Source organism: Athene noctua, chromosome 7, assembly GCF_965140245.1.
Source record: "Athene noctua chromosome 7, bAthNoc1.hap1.1, whole genome shotgun sequence".
In the NCBI taxonomy this organism is placed as follows: Eukaryota; Metazoa; Chordata; class Aves; order Strigiformes; family Strigidae; genus Athene; species Athene noctua.
The window spans coordinates 28,750,412-28,768,455 of record NC_134043.1 but is presented as its reverse complement, the minus strand read 5'-3'; the positions used below and the strand labels follow the sequence as shown (position 1 = coordinate 28,768,455).

The window sequence follows — 18,044 nt, the reverse complement described above, 5'->3', positions numbered from 1 at the left end:
GCTTGCAGAAGGAAGCATGGGATCCCTGGCATCTTCACAGCAAAGCTCTCTAGGAGGAGGACAGAATCACAGGAAACCCAATGGCATCGGCTCTGCCATTCAACAAACCCAAAAACATGAAGTTACTACTTGACTCTTCCTGAAACCATCTGTTTCAGGCTAATTTGTGTCACTAAATAGGATCAGAAGTAGACTTGATTTTGCATCTCAGTTATTTCAATCTTACATCACAATTTGCTATTAGCAAGGTACTTTACATATTCCTTCTTACAAATACACCCCTGTCAATTTCACTTGAATGCAACATGAATAAAAGCAATTTGATTTACTGTCACTGTTCTTTTCAGGAACTTAATACACTACTTTTTAAACACTTAAAAGTTAACTGCAAATTCACACATTTCCTGACAAGTAGATGGAAGACACAAATTAAATAAGTGCCATAGCCTACTTGTAGTTAAAAATATCTGCTCTTAAATCAGATGCTCATTATGATACAGTATATATACTTGTCTGAATACAGAAGTCAGTCTTAAAAGCTGGCAGTCAGAGAGACCAGAAGCAAAACCAGGTCCAGCGTCAAAGCCTTCACAACATCCCAGAAGATGAAAGTGGTAATTCAGAAGCCTTCAGAATTCTCTCAAATTTTGTCATTTTGGTTTATATACACCTCAAAAACTGACAGGAACACCTGCTGGTCTTTGAGTATTATGCTTTTTCTTTTTTTTCCCCAAAAGACAACAGCCTGCAATCACCCAAAAAGTTTGCTAGAGTAAAACCGACATACACTGAGGCCTCTATATTCCAGCCATCACCTACAATTCAATGGCCTGTTTGTCCTGCTTGAAGGCAAACACTAAGGAAAAAAAAAAATTATTCTTTCAAGTTAGGAAACCATTAACTATCGCATACTTCAAGTATGGGATAGTCTATGGCTATCTTGAACATTAAAATCAGTTTTTACAGCTTCACAGGAATTACTTTCAAGTAGTTATGGTTAAAAAAACATATCCCACACTCTCTCCCCAAGTGATGATTTTCCATCTCAAATTTTTCATCAGCAATGTTGCTAGTTGTCCACTTTTCCAAGGCGAACATTAAATCTAATACAGTTTTCTCATACACAACTCCCATTTATTCAAATTCCATTTGTTTTCCCTTTTTTTTTGTGTGTGTGTGCGCTCAGGAAAATTATATCTGTATAGAAACTGTTTCAGCAACTGATTCTAGCTCCAGGACCAGTGGCACCTACAGAAAGGGCTTTCAGATCACTCTTGCAAGATTTAGAAGTGCTTATGCAATAGCTTGGCCACAGCATTCAACAAAAAACCCACTTCAGGTGCCCACCAACAAGCCACTATCACTATTACAGACTCAACACTTTCAAGATGCTTACTGAACTACTTTCTAAGGCTCAGATTTGATGTTCTGCTTTAAACAACTGGACTGTAATTAGACAAAAGACTTTTATTTCAGTCTGTATAGGATGGTACTACTTCAGTAATTTGGCAATACCAAATCTGAAGGGCAGTTCATAATCAGTGTTATGTTATCATCCCTGTTGCTTTTTTGGAGCTTTATGGAAATTTAAATCACATATCTTCAAGTTCAAGCCCACTGCACTCATTCTCGATTTTAGCTTCTTTAATGTTTCAACAAATGCCCGACATGCACGCAGATAACAGTTTTTCTCAATGCAGACATGATTCTCATATGAGACCCACCAAACACTCTAAGAACACAAGCGTGGGTAACAGCAATCAACCCAGCTAGACAAAGAGACACAATACAGTAGAGGATTTTTCTGGCATCCTGTAGTTTTCTCCACACACTATCCCCAGTAAAACCTGTATTTTAATCACTGTCTGGGGAATATGGTCCACTGAGGTTAATAAATATTTTCTTTCTCAGCTGACATACCTAGCTATAAACCACCTTTTTATTGACTTGATTAATAAGCTAACAGAGGGAAACAAGAGGTTGATACTGGAAGAATAGACACAGTTCATATTCGTGTTACTGTTTTTCAAAACAAAGCCATTCCAGAATTTGCAAGAAAACACAATTCATCACAGTTAAAACAACAGTACTTTCTCTACATATTAAAGGCAGCTTCAGTCCAGCAAGCTTAGCTGTTAGCAACACTGACAGCATGCAACATCAAAAGGGACTGAACATTCTGTACACAGTCCCTTCAGGAGTTCCCCAGTCTGCACTCAGGGCTCAGCATTAGCATTAACATTTGCATTCAAGCTACGTAGCTGCATGCCAGCTCCAATGTTCATACATACATAAAGTCGCATTTACAACCATTTATAGAACCATATTTATGACTATTTGTAGCATTATTTTTATATCACAACTTCGCTGTTCCTATTTTTAAAAGATCTAATCCTATTTGTAATTGGCTCTATTTATCAGTATTTGACTTACCTAATGTGTCACCACTGAACAGCTCTTAGCAAATATCACCACTTATCTAGTGAGCAATATTCCCATCTGCCAAGTAGAGATATATTATGAAAACTACACAAGAACAGCTGCAAAGTGTCAGATAATCCAGGAGAAATGTATCAACGTTGGACAGTAACAGAGGTTCCTCTGATAGCACCTTTCACTGAAATTAGGGACTACCAGGCAACTTCTAAAATGCCTCACTTTAGGTCACTTTCCTCCAAGATGATGATATTTGCATCCACATTTCTAGCAGGTAACTGGCTCAAACTGAGTAAGCTACACTATTTACATACTAACTTAAAAAAAAAAAGTCTGAAACAATGCCAGTAGGCCACCTTGCTCTTTACAAATTCCGGCAAAATTGATTTTTCACATTTATCTACCTGAGTTCTTTTAAAATGCTGTTGGACTGGCCCAGTTAGCAAATCAAGGGATATGTATTTGAGCTTTAATTTTAATAGCATGCCATTATCTAACATCAAGTAATCCCTAAAGGGAAATACTTCACTAAGGTATTTTGCCTCTTGCTGTTGACAGCCTACACTGAAGTTAAAGTCAAACACGAGTATTTAAATACTTTTTTTTTTCTTCCAAACTGACTAACTTCAGCTGTCAGCAGGCTCCTTTCAGTGCTTACTTGCTTGCTCCCAAATCGTCTCAAATTAGAACGCTTTGTATTCACTGAAGTGTCTAAATCACCTTGGAATATTAAGTTCAAGGTAGATTAACATACATTTTGTCAAACACACATATGTCAGGAACTTTGTCACGTTAAGATATTTTGATTTTATCGTAACACGGGTTAACTGACAGACCTGCAGTTACAGAAGAGATCCTGCCCAACTACCCCATTCACTCAGACAGCAGCCTGTACCACTCTCAAAACTGAAGAATCAGCTATTACTCACCTCTCCTCAAACAGGTCTTTCCTTATTTAAGCAAAGATAAAAAGCATTCTCTTTATACTCCTGCATTCCATTAAATTAACATTAAGACTCCCCTCCATCAGCGCCAAAATACAAAAGCTTTCCAGTTTACATTAGAGGTGATTGGTTTGCCCAGCACATAAAATACTTAATACACATTTCCTTGACCAGAATCAGAGACAGTCAACAAACCTTATTATCTTCACACCATTGCATAAATATTACCCCCAACATTATTCTTGTTTTACCTGCTGCAGTTTCTGTTGCACTGACTGGCACGCCTGCATGAACACCAATTCAAAGTGGTACATCTCCTCTCCTTACCTAAAACTGCACAACCAAGTCTCGTACATATTCTATCCTTCCCATACAGTAATGTTCCAGCTGGAGGGGGGGAGAACCATGCCCTGGAAAAGTATTTGCCAGAGGTTGTTTAAACACCACAAACAACAGCGGCTAAAATGGACCAGTACTTAGATTAGGCACTTACAAGCAAAACAGAAGCCCCCAATTATTTATGTTTGTATGCTGACCAGTTTTTAAAAATGTGTAATGCTGCATTTTAAAAGCTTTTGTCAGATAATTTGGAGAAGATTTGCAAGTGAGCAATTAGTACATGCAGTTCACATCAAACACCACATCAATTAGAATCATAAATCAAACCAGGAACCCTCTAACTGAATTCACTCTATTATGCAGGAAGCAAGATGTTCCAGTAAGCAAAACATTCCTGGAGACATACTCTCTTTTTATAAGTCATGTAGGTCTCCTCACTTCAGCTAAAGTACTAGCTTTAAAACGCATTAAGCGGTTAAAGGCAGATATCTGCTGTAAATTTCTGTGTCTAACCTGGCTAGCATTGTCACCCAGTTGATTAACACCCATCACTTCCCTCTCAGAGGTTATGCACCTAAGTATGCAGTGCATCTTTTGCCTCAAGCAAGTCGTGCCCTTCTGGTCAGCCCCACCCTACGCAAATTTAATTTTTCAAGATAAGTCAATAGCAAGATCCTTCCATCCATAAACTAATGTATTGTTATACATCCAGATGCTATTAAATGCTGCAATCTCGCAGCAACAAAGTATTTTTGAAGCTTAATTAATGCAGGTTAAAATTAGAATCTTACTTTGCATGAGAAAAGTAATGAAATGAGGCTAAATAGATGAGTTGCCACAGGGTGCAGGAATAGTTTTCCACAGCTTGTTTCTGTTCCTTCCTGCTTTCATTTACTCAACTCCAAGGGTGAACCCACAGATTCATGTTCCAGTAACAGAATTGCCATAGAAAAGTGATAAACAACTATAAGAAAGTACCACATGCACTAAGGCTGCAGCTATAGATTTTCTTCATATTCAAAACATATCAGTAGGATTGTCAATTTTTACAATTTCATATAATGCAAAGCAGCTACCCCTCACCATCACCATCCTGTGCATAGGGCTTCAGAAGCTTGCCCAGAGATCCACACAAATCTTTCAACCCCAAGCGCAAACAGCAATCTAAAATTTTCTAGGAGCAATGTATTTTGAAGGAAAACTATTACTCAGCTTTATTGATGCTACCAAAAAAGAAAATAATCCTATTAAGACTTCAGTGTGTACTGAAAATACTAACAAGGCTTTACTATAAAAGCATTTTTAGACTTCACTCCATCATTGATTTTATGTTCATGGAAGCAAAGGAACGTTATTTTCCTTCACTGTCATTATTTATTAATAATAGTTGACACTTGCACCCTTGGCAATACAACCAGTAACAACTTCTAGCCAGAAAAAGAGATGGTGCAATTAGTAACAAAGTGATCTGTAACTGCTTTATCAGAATTCTCACTATGAAATGCCCATATCTATTAAGATTTTCCAAGCTATCATTCTAGTTTCAGTGTTAAACAGTGAAATTATCCACATAAGAGATATACAGCCCATCTTTCTCTCAAGAACTCGATACCTGTTTTATAATATACCTCTAAACAGCTAGAACAGCAAATATCAAGCCGTATGCAATTCAGTGATCATGCACAGGTCCTATCTCTGACTTTTGCCTATTTCTTATCAGGCCCAATTCATCTCATTCTTCCAAGAGCATGTCAGCATTGCCTGAACATAAATTCCTACCAGGTTTACAGATAATCCTGAGCAGTACAACAACCGTAAGAGTTTATTATGTCAGAAGTATCAGTTACTATTTAATCTTTCCACATCATGAAGCACTTAGACACTAAAGCCTAACTCATACCATTACATTAGGTTTACAAAAGAGATATCAATATTCAGATCCAAGAATCCAATAGCAGCTCAACTACTCCTCCTTACCATTCCAACTTTACTAAAGGCTTAATTTTCAAGAAATCTTTTGCATCCTGCAGTCAGCTCATCATTCTGAAAGCAATATAGGTAATTTAGTAGGCCAGGTTCACGACAAGAAATGCCATAGGTTCCTACTGCTATAGCTGGCTTTCCACTTCTCTTCACTGCATCAGCAGCATCTGTGGGAATGTAACAGAAGACTGGCAAGGATGATTGTAAACATGCTCAAGTGACTTGCAGCTGGGGTGTCAAAAAACACATGTATCATACTAATTGTTGTTTAGCTTTGTGTGCTCAACTGGTAGAAAGTCTGCCCTTAGTTAACATGGGCCTGTGAGAGATGCGGAGACACCCTATTGAACCCTGAGATTCCTGCCCTGCTGTGGGAAAGATCAAAGCACAGTGGAAAACTATGCCTCTGAAAATCCCCAATATATACAGGCAAAAGCAGCAGGCTCGAGATCTTATCTTTCTTCTCTTTCTGGATAGCAAGGACCACTCCCTACAGTACCTGCATCCCCACTGGCGCACCTCTGCCCCAGTGTTGCTGTGAAGATCCTCTGGGTCACAAAGTAGCAAGAACAATTTTACTCTTTGCCTTTCATCTATGGTTTTGAGGTTGGTTTTGTGTCCTGCCTGTGTCAGCTCACCCAGCATGTTACAACAGCTGCCACAGGAAGACTGATAGTTGACTGGATTTTTGGCTTTGTGACTTTAAAATTATTATAAAAGCTTCAAGACACCTCAAGCAATTTCATCCAATGACTAATTCTGGCTGTAACACTGTAGAAAGCAGGGGGGAAAAAGGATCATTCCATCAACTTGCACCTGTTAACCTAGTTCAAAGCAACATAATTGAACTGCAAAGCCACAATCACTTCTATGTTTTGAGAACACTTTTAGATCCTTGCTATAACAGCATTATTGTAGCTCTAACTTTTCACCCTCTAAGTATCTGGGAAAGAATGTTTTAAATTATTTCCTGGACCTGGAGCCGGACCTGGAGATTTATTTCCACTTTGTGCTTTATCAATCCATGCACAGCCTTGGACATTTCAACCTCCTTCTCCACCCCCCTAGTTAGGGAGAGTTTGTCTGAGTTTGACTGGTATCTTCGAGGAAATTCACTGCTGGATGAGAAACAGCATCTATCAAAACACTGTCTGATCATCTACAGCAAGGTCACTCTCCTGAGAGAAGCTATAATGAAGGGTTCCACAGATTCTAAAAAACCCAAGAGAAATAGCATGCTTTCAACATGCTCACTGAAACTTTGAAGTCCCAAACCAGGTTACTCTATCCAGCCACACAATTCCTCATCTGTCCACACACTGTCTATCTCTGTCCTACCCTTCAGGTACCACGCATAACTGAGAACATGAGGTTATCTTTAGTTCACAAACTGTATTGTCCCAGCAATACAGTTTCGATCAGAGATGCCTGCTAACTATTCCAGGCCTTAAGGCTTGCACACCACCTAACACTGACTCTGTGGAGAGGAACAGGCTCCAAAAGCACAGAATACAGAGGCATACTATGATTTTATTCCTCCGCTAGACAGCCATTTCAGTATCCTAAGATTGCTGCATTCATTTGTATCATACTCCAATGAGAACACGGGTGATCCTACACTCAAATGCAATTGCTGTCATGTGTTGTTAGGGGGAAATGACAACCACTGTCCAGTACCATGCTGCACTTACCCTAAGAACTACTACTATGTGTACAAGTTGTCTTTCAATAATGAAACATTTTGTAAGAAATATAAAAATGCCAACCAAGTCTACATCTAGTATGTCTTCCTGCTACACTAACTTTCCATATTTGTGCAAATTCATATGCCAGCCACATCCTTATTTAAGATCCTGAGAGATCTGTCTTGGGTTATTGACCAAGTGATGAAAAAAGCCTTGCCTGTGGTTCACAACTAGTTAACTCAGATACACAAGCATTTGCAAAGTTAAGTGGTATACATTTAAATGACTGCTGTCTGAGTACCCAGAGTGCCATGCTTTTAGCGTATTTCCTCTGGAGAACACAGTTGCTGTGATACCTAAAAGACAGGCTTCCTGGCTGCTCTCCTGAGCATGGGAAGTTGAAGCAGTAAGATAATGGCAATCATGCATTTGTGCTCTACGCTATTTAACAAAGTAGTGAGAGAAAGTTACAGGATGCTACAAAATCACGCAACAGTGACAATCTTGCTGGGTCCTCCTTCTGGTTGTTACTGAAAAACAGAGTTGGCAAAGGATATATATATGTAGTGGTGTAAATTAACAGAAAATTTACTAACAGGAAGAACTTCATCCACAGCTTTAGTTTAATAGAAAATGTAAGCACTACCAAGTTCAAGTCAAAGCAGATTTTCCTACAGGTTTCAAGTTAAATTGTATTCAGCATTGATAAATAGTCCTTCAATAGCTTCAAACTGATGAAGCAAAAAAAATTTTAAATTTGCATCTGAAGCTTCTCATAAATAATACAAATACAAAGCAATAGAGCTAAAGCTATAGATTCAATTCCAGTATTCATAAAAGCCACTTTTCTTAAGTACAAAATGGGAAATTACCAAACAAATAGCCATCTAATCATTAGGTTTACATTCATTATCCAACTACATAAACAAATAAAGCTAACAAACAAGACACTGAAATTACACATTTCCTATTCACCAGCCCTGTGCTTTTAGCTTGCTTCCTTAAGTGGTTAACTGAAGCTTACTTTTAAGCACAAAGAAAAGAAAAATGAAAAAACAAGTAATTCACTGGGTTAGAAATGCACTGCCATCTCAACACCCTTTCATTTGTACCAGTATACAGGCTCCAAATATGATATTAGTCAGAATCCTGAAATGGCATTAATGAGGTTGAATGTGCACATACTGATTAAGTAACACATCTGCTTACATCCACTTTAAAAATAAAAAGAGACATTAAATACTTCCAAAGGGCTTTGGAATTGCCAGCTGCCCAGAATGGACTCACTACCAAGGGAACCTGACCACCTCTCTGTTTCCACCTTTGAATTAGAAACTTAAAACAAACTTTCTAAGAAGTCATAGAGCCCTAGTAGCCCAAATACATCTGAGCCAGTGCTGTTACACCTTATTTCTAACATTAGCCACAAGATTCATGCGTCATCTATAACCTTATCACAATTACAACAGAAGTACAATTACAAACAACTTTGTATCAAAAGCTCTGTCCAGCAGACTTACTTGAAAAGTCTTTCCATACAGACAGAACTGAAATGTTCCCGACTTTATAAAATCCTTTTAAAAGTTTAATCTCATCACTCAAAAAACTATTCACTGCCCTGTACCCACAGGCTGGAGAGTTTATGACTACAGCTGAACTGTACCTTCTCACGGCACTTACTGAATTTTTTAGGACAGCAATAAGGTTCAATATCAATGACTTAAAACCCCAAAACATATGAACATGAGTGTTGATAAGTGTAACATGATGAACACGTGAAATGCCTGGTAGCTAGCACAAGAGATAATCATAAGCTACCTCTTCCATTTTCACTCTTTCCATTGGACTCTCTCCATGTCTCTCTTGTCCTGAGGAGCCCAGAACTGGACAGAGTATTCCAGACAGCCTCAGTAGTGCCAAGTAGGAATTTAAAAAAAAAAAAAACCAACACCCAAAACATGTAAAAACAATAGAACAGCTCCCAAAACACACCACATCAAGGTCAGGCATGGGAGAAGGGAACCAGGCATCTGGGCCAAGCTGCTCTCCCACACAGGAACAAGCACAACTTGTCACACCAGTGTTCTCAGCCTGGAAGGGAGGCTCCCGGTTCCGTTCCCAAGCCCAACTGATCTAGACCTCCTGCTCCAAGTCAGTGCCTCCCTATTTGGGATCTCTGCCCTTCACCCTCTGTTATTCTGGCTTGTGCCTGGACAGTGGCCCCCACAGGGCACCCATCCACCCTCCCCATGAGGCTCCAAGCATACCCCTCTCTCCATGTAGAGATGACATCCATGAAACTATATTTAAGTAATGAAGGTACAGAATTCCCAGAAGTCTTCAAATCAGAAATTAGCAGTATTTCACAGCTTGTCCACATCTGGCACTGTCCTTGATCAATTATTTCATGGTATGAGAAGTGAGAATACATGAGAGAAGTTTAACCACAGTTCTCCCTCCATATAGGTAACATGAAGTACAAACAGTGCTTCAAGGTAGTCAAGGACAAAAAGTAGTATTACAGAAGACAAATCTCGTACTCCCACAGACATTAGGATTCTAAAACTATTTAGTATGATACTTTCTCTCTCAGAATAGGGGAACTTTATCCACTGTAGATTACCAAGTAATCATTTTAGATGTTTTCCACAAATGATGTAAAGCTACACGTATGAAGGTTAGAAAGAATACGCTTAACAAAACTTAACAGTTGCAGATGGATGTTTGAAATGCCCTGTCAGCAGAAAGTCCCACAGTTGAGATGCAAGTGAGTGCTCCATTTCAGCTACTAAGATTTTTGGAGCTTGCATTATCTTTTTTTCAAAGAGTTACCAAAAATATCTATACTGCCATTTACCTTGCTTATCGTTAAGGACAAAACCAATTCCTAATTGTGATGCAGTAAAGAACAGTACTCCTGAGATCTGAGGAGTTCTTCATCTGCCTGGCACTATTCCCAACCTCCATCATTCTCAAAAAAAAAAAAAAAAAAAAAAAGGTTTTCATTTCAGTTGTAACTGTCAGACAACAGTACATTAGTAAGTACAGGCCTTAGTATTTTCAATTAATGAAATCTATCATATTCCCACATCAGTTTTCACCATACGATCCAAGATTCAAACCACTTTCTTCAGCTGGTAAAGACTAAGACTATGAATACCTCAAAGTGTCAGATAATGTACCTTATTACAAAATAAATCTTGTGAAGACACTTAGCTTGAGCACCTATGACACCTTTAGGAAATTGCAATTGCCATTCTGGCCTAAGCAAAGTACAATGCAGAACATAAACACAGCAACCCACTTCACAAGGTGTGTTTCCTTTTCCCAAGTGCCTGAGATCAGCCAAAACAAATCAAATGTCCAATCTGCTTCATTGCTGAGTGCCCCCTCTTCTTAGGGAGTAAGACTCATTTGCCAATTTAAATAGAAATAAAAACAGTGATCTGTATACACAGCAGCATGAACTCTTATTCCAGCATTATTGCATGCTGCTTTAAACTAATCCCTCAAAGCAAACGGCAGGAGAAGCCCAGCACACTCCCTGAAAAACCTAAAGCCTCACAACACATTTGTTCCAACATCAGTTGATCCACAGCATGTCTCCTTCTTTGCCTCAGGAATAAAAGTTATCCTCAGAAATTAAGGTTTAAGGCTTTTCTCTCGATTTGTAACTTTTATGCATTCACTCCAAAACATCTGATATTTAATCATGAAGCTTTTGCTGAGAATAGCAACAGAGCATATAACTTAAAGCCAGAAAGCAAAATCATGTTGACTTGGAGTAAACCATTCTGTTAACACAGGACACAATCATCAAACCAAAATTTTAGTTCACCATGAAAGTAAAGAATTTGAATTTTCTTGGTTACTGGTATGCTGAAGTCTATTACCTTCCACGTTAAAAAGAAATGTCTTTCCATTTTGACACTACAGAACTACAAAATAGGTACTGTGCTTCGTCAGTTTGTCTGCACTGAAGGTCTACAGACAGCAAGACAGAATGCTAGCTACCTTTTAACTCGGTTAATGCACAACTCAGTACACAAAGTTGCACATGCACAACCAGCTGAAAAAAGCAGCAAGAGACTTGTTCCAAACCTATTACACTGGTCCTTAAAAGCAACAATCACTACCCAAGTCAATGCTTACTGGGTATATGCAAGCTCTGAATTTACCTAGATCCATTATACCCTAGGTATACACTCCACACTTACATACACTAGGTATAATGTGTTCAGATTCCCTACATCTGAATCACACAAACTTAATCCCCCAGCAAACAAAGAAAAAAAAAAGCACATTCCCAGCATGCTCTATTGTTGCCCTGTCTCCCAGAAGACTGAAACAAGATGGCTGTTTGGAGAATCAGTTTCAAAATTTGAAATCATATACCTTGATCCAAAGTTCAAAAAGGCACAATAACAACAAAAACTTGAACAGGATGATTACCATTAACGTTTCAAGATGCAATTGTCCTACACAATACTTTTTTTCAGCTCAGGCATTTATACCGAAATAGCTGAACTGTACCATCATTCTTTTGATGTACTGAAATAATACTACATCCAAACTCCCCTCCTCAAGGGCTTGACTTAATTATTTATCTGCATGAAGGTCTCCATCTTAGGAGATGCTGGATCTCCTAGGCCTGTTTCAACAAAATAGCTAAGGAAAAGGAGTGACTGCTATTCAAATAGTTTTCAGAGTGACTATCACTGTTTCCAAGTTGCAGCCTGATATAATTCTTTGCCAAATCTTGTACTACAAACAGCTTTTGCTCCTTGTCAGGAGCTATTTGTACACCTGCAGGAAGGCTCACGTAGAAGAGGCCAGTATACAACAGTGATTCACCCTCAGCACTAAGGCTGGCAAGTTAAAAGAAAAGTCAACCAATAACGATACTCCTTCCATAACAGGGAGCCAAAGAAGGTTGATCATTGACGTGCCTGCCATTTTCTATCATCAAGTAGGAGAGAACAGGTACGTTAAGCAGGAAAAACAGCTGTAGTCTTATATTTCACAACAGCAAGCAGTGTTTTTACAGTACATTTATTTTTCAACTCATTTGTCTCAGACTTCAGTAGCAACAGAAGTGTTAAAATACTGTTGTTACCTCAGCTCCAAAATTGAGTATAACTTCTCCTATAAGATGTAGACCTATGATAGCACTGCCCCCCACATATTTGATACCAGCATTTAAGGAGTTGCAAAGTTAGAGGGCTCCAAGAAAAGAATGGCCATGTCATATAATACCACTAAGTGTAGTTCCACATCAGTTAGTGACAGATGCCTCTAATGCATATGCACTTCAAGAGTTTTAGCTCCACTTTATTTTCAAGAAACAGTACTTTTAAAAGTGACTGAAGAAAATAAATTAATCAAGGTTTATACCTTCTACCACTTTCTCCTACCCACTCCCCCAGTGCATCAGGATCTTTGCACTGCCCTGAACAAGTAATTTCCAAGCATAGAGAACTCATATTTTCTCTAAGACTTAGATTATTTCTTCATAATTTCAAAAATCACACTACCATTCACAACACACTTTTCAACTTTTTTTTTTTTAAACAGAAAAATCAGAATAGAAATCACAAAATGCGCTGGAGCATGGCAATTCATAACTGAATAATGTCTGGTGTGTCACCATAAGAATTAAAGCAACAATTCCCCCTTAGATTAATAAAGTTAGATTTCCTATTCATTTAGAGAGGGGAAATAAAAAACAAAGGCACAGACTACAGGGAACATCTTCAAATTACTTGCAAGGCACACTTAAGCCAGTATCTTAAGCCTCATCATTAAGGCTTTGTTTTACTAGCAGAGGGTTCAAGATATTTCCCAGTTAGGAAAATCTGCTCGAACCCCATAGTGAAGCAGAATCTGTTTTGATGGGCTTGCCACTGTGTAAAAAAACAGCAAACTATTTCAGATGCTCAACACTTGCTGCATTAGCATCTGTTAGCATTAAGTATATTAGCAAAGGTTTTTTATATACTATTAGCCAAGATGACATCAACACTGTTAAATTGTTTTAAAATCCCTTCATGACAGGTTAGAAGTTAAATTTTTCACTGTTGTTTCTTGACTTTGCATCATTCTTAAAGTTTTATAACAATATAATGCTACTCTCAGTCTGGATGATAGAAACTGGAACTGACATATTCAGCTATTACCAACCTTTACATATGTATCTGCACACCTTAAAACCATTGTACCTTGAAACCCCAAGATGTTTCCAGCAATTTAAAGACTAATGAAGTTAATTTGAAGTTAATTCATGTTTTCTTCTCCCCATTCCTAAGCATGCAACATTTGTGATGTAAGAACTGTTCAATACTGATCAAGTACCAATGCATCTACTGAACTAATCTCATGAACTACACAACATGTGAACATAGTTTTTACTACACTTAACAGCCTGAAGGACAGCATCTAAAATTGTTTGGCTACTTAGTATGAATTTCATACAAAGAAAATTGAGTAGAAGCGTGTGCTTTTAAACTGCTGACTTTGCAACTCTGAAATGCAAGAACCTGAAAGCACCTAATTTTTAGTATTTTTACCCAATGAGAAAAACTAATATCACACAGAACTGTTTTAGCCAGTATCACATCTAACAGATTAATACAAGGAAATAAAACTGTTCAAATTTAGGATGCAATTTCAGAGTATTTAGTAGTTGTTCTCTTTGGATTAGATACAACTCACTTGAATATAAAGAATTGCTGCTGAAAGGCCCATTTTAATTCCACATTATTTCAACCGTCATTGGTCCAGTGTATCCAGACACTTCTATAATAGAACTCAAAACCTAAAAAGGGAGTTTACATTGCAAATAAAATCCAAAGTGTTGGGAAGACAGACTTTTCACTGCAGACCAACACTAAGTAATAGCATCTCCACTGAAACAGGTCTCAAATTGCTTTAGATTCTAACCATGTTCTCCTCCAGATCTGTCAAACCTCTCTTGAGTAGTGATGTATTATTTGAGCTGAGTAGCACACATTGGTTGGAGTTATGGTTTACAGCAGTCTGAACTACTGAGACTACACTCTTTCCTTTAAAGGGTACAATTCTCCTTCTGCTGGAAGGAACTATTTCACAAAAAAGTTACGTAGTTTTTTCTCATGATAGCCACATGCCAATCACACCAAAATTTTTCCTCAAAAAAGCCAAGTATCTTGCACTCAAAAGGTTTTGTGATTTGGGGAGTATTATTATAACACTAAACTCTTCTAAGCAGCAAGCTTTGAATGAAACAGCTGCAAAACAAATAACTATTTCTAAGCTCTTCCTACATGCAAAATGGCATTACCACATAGGTTTAAAAGCTGGTATCAGTGAGAAACAGATAAATGAGGCTTACCAAAAATACAACCCGGTGGAGTTGTGATCTAAAGGAGTAGTTGGTTTCTTTAAATATACACAACTTTTAATATTTAAGAGCTAGTGGAAGAGTCCTCAGAAAAGACTTAAATATACACTTCTAGCTAAATCTTTCCCATGAATCAGATCTACTGGTTTCATGACTCAGAGTCCAATGTAAGTTAGACAGCAAATTGTCTATGAACATTTTACTCATTGGCTCTGCTTCTGAAACACGTTCACAGGCTGCTATTTTGGTTTTAAAGTCTTCGTGACTGACAAATGAACTGAGCTACAGTTAGGTAACACAAATCATTAATACATGAAAAGACTAACCTAAGTCACATGCTATGAAGATAACTACACACACTGCTTCACAACCTCCTCCCACTTCAACACAAACTTGGCTCCATCACTCTAACCCAAGCATCTTATTCAAGAAACATATTTATGCTGCATAAACATGTATTAATTACCACTTGGAAAAAAAAAAAAAAGAGTTCTGCTGAAGGCATCATCTATTCCACAGAAATCCAAACACCAGTAGCACTGAGAAAGGAACAGCAGTGCCTGTGCCATATCTTTCCCACGATATATATTAATAGGTTTCCATCTCTTCAGTGAAAGAGGAGAGCAAAGGGGAAGGACTCCCAGGAGGGGACAACACAGACTCCAAGAAGCTGACAACCACACACCGTAATTTCAGTAAAGTGACTAATACAACAGAGAATATGCACAAAACCCTACCACATACTTAGCTGGATGCAGAGACTTAGCTGGGTAGTATGTTCTTTAATAAGTGACAGGCACTGCCAGTCTGTGACTCTCTACACAAGACACTAAAGAGGGGTTTTTTGCCCCCTCCCCCCTGAAATTTTAATGGCATTAAACATTATGTGCATCTATTCGAGCTGCATTACTAAAGAGTCACACAACGCAGTCTTTCAAGTAACAATCTCAACAGCAGCTTTTCCATCAGGGCTTTTCTACTACCTATAATTTAAAGACAAGACAGGCCAACACCACAAGATGGTTTTAAGCAGCTCTATTTCAGCTGCTGTGCATCACACTCTGCTAGCTTGAATCCCTTCCAAAATAGTGGCAGACTATTTCAACTGCAAAAGCACACAACGCAAATCTTTAAGTTATCATGCAAAGTAACTCCAAGATTTTGTCTTAAAATACATGTTCTTAGCCAATACTGTTTGCTCTTTTTAACTCGAGTTTAGAAAAATATCGGTGGACCTCTCAATACTGACAATTTTTTCTTGCTTTGCACATCCTAAGCAGTTCAAGAGTCTCCGTAATGCTCCTTCGGGGACGGATGCACATAAATCTAAGCTTAGAAGACTGTTATCTCCATCTTGCCTTCAAACCTCTTTTTACCTTGCTGCACAGGCGGACTCCCGCTCTATAATCCACTTGTACGTTTTGTTTACTCACTTAACACCACTAAACGAGAACCGGTACTTTAAATGTCTCCATCAGACGCTGCACAGAGCGCCGTGGAAAAGCTCATTTCTCCAACCCTTCTGCAGGCAAAGTGAGCATCATCCTTCCCACCTTCACCCAGTCCTAACCAGACCGCTGCCCTGCCTGCACACCAGCAGCTGGCAAGTAGCAAAACAACTTCTCTCCGCAGCGCCGGGCGCCCCTTCCCAGCCCTCCCCTCCCCAAATCCACCTCCCGCCTGGCCGCGAAGGAAGCCCGCGCCGAGGGGCCACCTCGGGCTGAGGAACTGCCGGGGATCAGGCCAAGACACCCCCCGCCGCGTCCCCCGAAAAATCCGCCCGGGGAGGGGGAGGAAAGGAAGGCGTTTTCTCTCGGGGTGCCACGGGCTCGGGGTGGGGGCGACCAGGCGCACCCCCCGTTGCCCGCCCCGCTCCCCGCCGTGCCGGGGCCGCCGGCTCACCTTCGATGGCGATGACATGCTCGCGAATCTGGTTCTGCAGCACCGGCTCCTCCACCCGCTCCAGCAGCTCGTAGATGGAGTAGATGTTGGGGTGCACGGACTCGAAGCGCTGGATCTCGGCCCGGATGGCTGCCGAGTTGGCCAGCTGCTGCTGGTAGTTCATGGCGCGGCCGCTCCTCGCCGCCGCCGTCGCCCGCTCCGGCCCGGCCCGGCGCCTTCCTTCCCCCTTCCCTCCCCGCACCCAGACCCCCGCGCCGGCCGGCGGGCGGCGGCGGGGGGCAGGCGGCCGGCGCAGGGGTGGGGGGGGGCCCCGGCCGCTGCTGCTGCCGCCGCCGCCGCCTCACTCGCCGGACCCCCCGCCGCCCGCCCCGGGCCGGCCCGGCAGCAGCCCTTCGCCTCGCAGCCCGCAAGGGGCGCCGCCGCCGCTCTCCGCCCGCTGTCACTTCACCGCGGCGGCGGGGCAAGGCAAACCGGCCGCCCCCGGCCCCATGGAGGGCGGCGGCGCGGCGGGCGCCGCTGAGCTCCCGGCCGGCCCCGGCCCGGTCCCCGCCGCCGCCTCAACTCCGCAGCAGCGGCCGGTCCCGCCGCCGCCGCCGGCCAATGGCCGGCCCCTCCTCAGCCTCGCGCCCCCGGCCCAGCCTCGCTCTCGCGCCCGGCGGCGGATGGCGGCGGCGCGCGCAGCCCCGCTCCCCCCCGGGACGAGCCGCTCCCCCCGCCACCACCCTCCGCGCGCGCTCGCCCCGCTACCCCCCTGCGTCCTTCTCTGCCCGCTTCACGCTCACGCAGACCACGCCCCCGCCTGACGTCACCGCGTAGCCCGCTGGCCACGCCCCGCACACCGCCCCCAGCCGCACCGTGCCCGCCGCGAGGCACGCTGGGAGATGTAGTCCGGACGGGGGGGCGGTGCGGGGGCGGCGGGGCCCGGCCGGTCCCTCCCCTCAGGGCGCTTGTCCCACCTCAGCCGCCGCCTCGGCCGCCTCCGCGGGGACGCTGCAGCGCGGTGATCGCCCCGCGGGTGGCCCCGCGCGCCCTCCGGCCGCTCGCCCCGCAAGCATCAGCAGTAGCATGGCCAGCAGGGACAGGGAAGGGATCTTACCCCTGTACTTGGCCCTGGTGAGGCCGCCCCTCGATGACTGGGTTCAGTTTTGGGCCCCTCACCCCAAAAAGGCCATTGAATGACTCGAGCGTGTCCAGAGAAGGGCAACGGAGCCGGTGCAGGGTCTGGAGCACAGGTCGTACGGGGAGCGGCTGAGGGAACTGGGGGGGTTTAGTCTGGAGAAGAGGAGGCTGAGGGGAGACCTCATCGCCCTCTACAGCTCCCTGAAAGTAGGGTGCAGAGAGGGGGGATGAGTCTCTTGAACCAAGGAACAAGCGCCA

At 41.8% G+C, this 18,044-nt stretch overlaps 1 protein-coding gene across 5 annotated transcripts in view; it reads right to left on the bottom strand.

Annotated features, from left to right (window-relative positions):
* Nucleotides 1-17,356, bottom strand: part of AGAP1 (ArfGAP with GTPase domain, ankyrin repeat and PH domain 1) — a 396,570-nt gene extending 379,214 nt beyond the window's left edge. For 3 of the 5 annotated variants that reach the window (XM_074910247.1, XM_074910249.1, XM_074910250.1), the window contains exon 1: nucleotides 16,668-17,355. In XM_074910247.1, the coding sequence (XP_074766348.1) occupies nucleotides 16,668-16,830 (163 nt within the window). In that variant the 5' untranslated portion in view covers nucleotides 16,831-17,355. Of the gene's footprint in view, nucleotides 1-16,667 lie in introns of all 5 variants that reach the window. The other 2 variants (XM_074910246.1, XM_074910248.1) reach the window with 2 other exon arrangements.
* Between the last annotated feature and the right edge of the window lie 688 nt (nucleotides 17,357-18,044).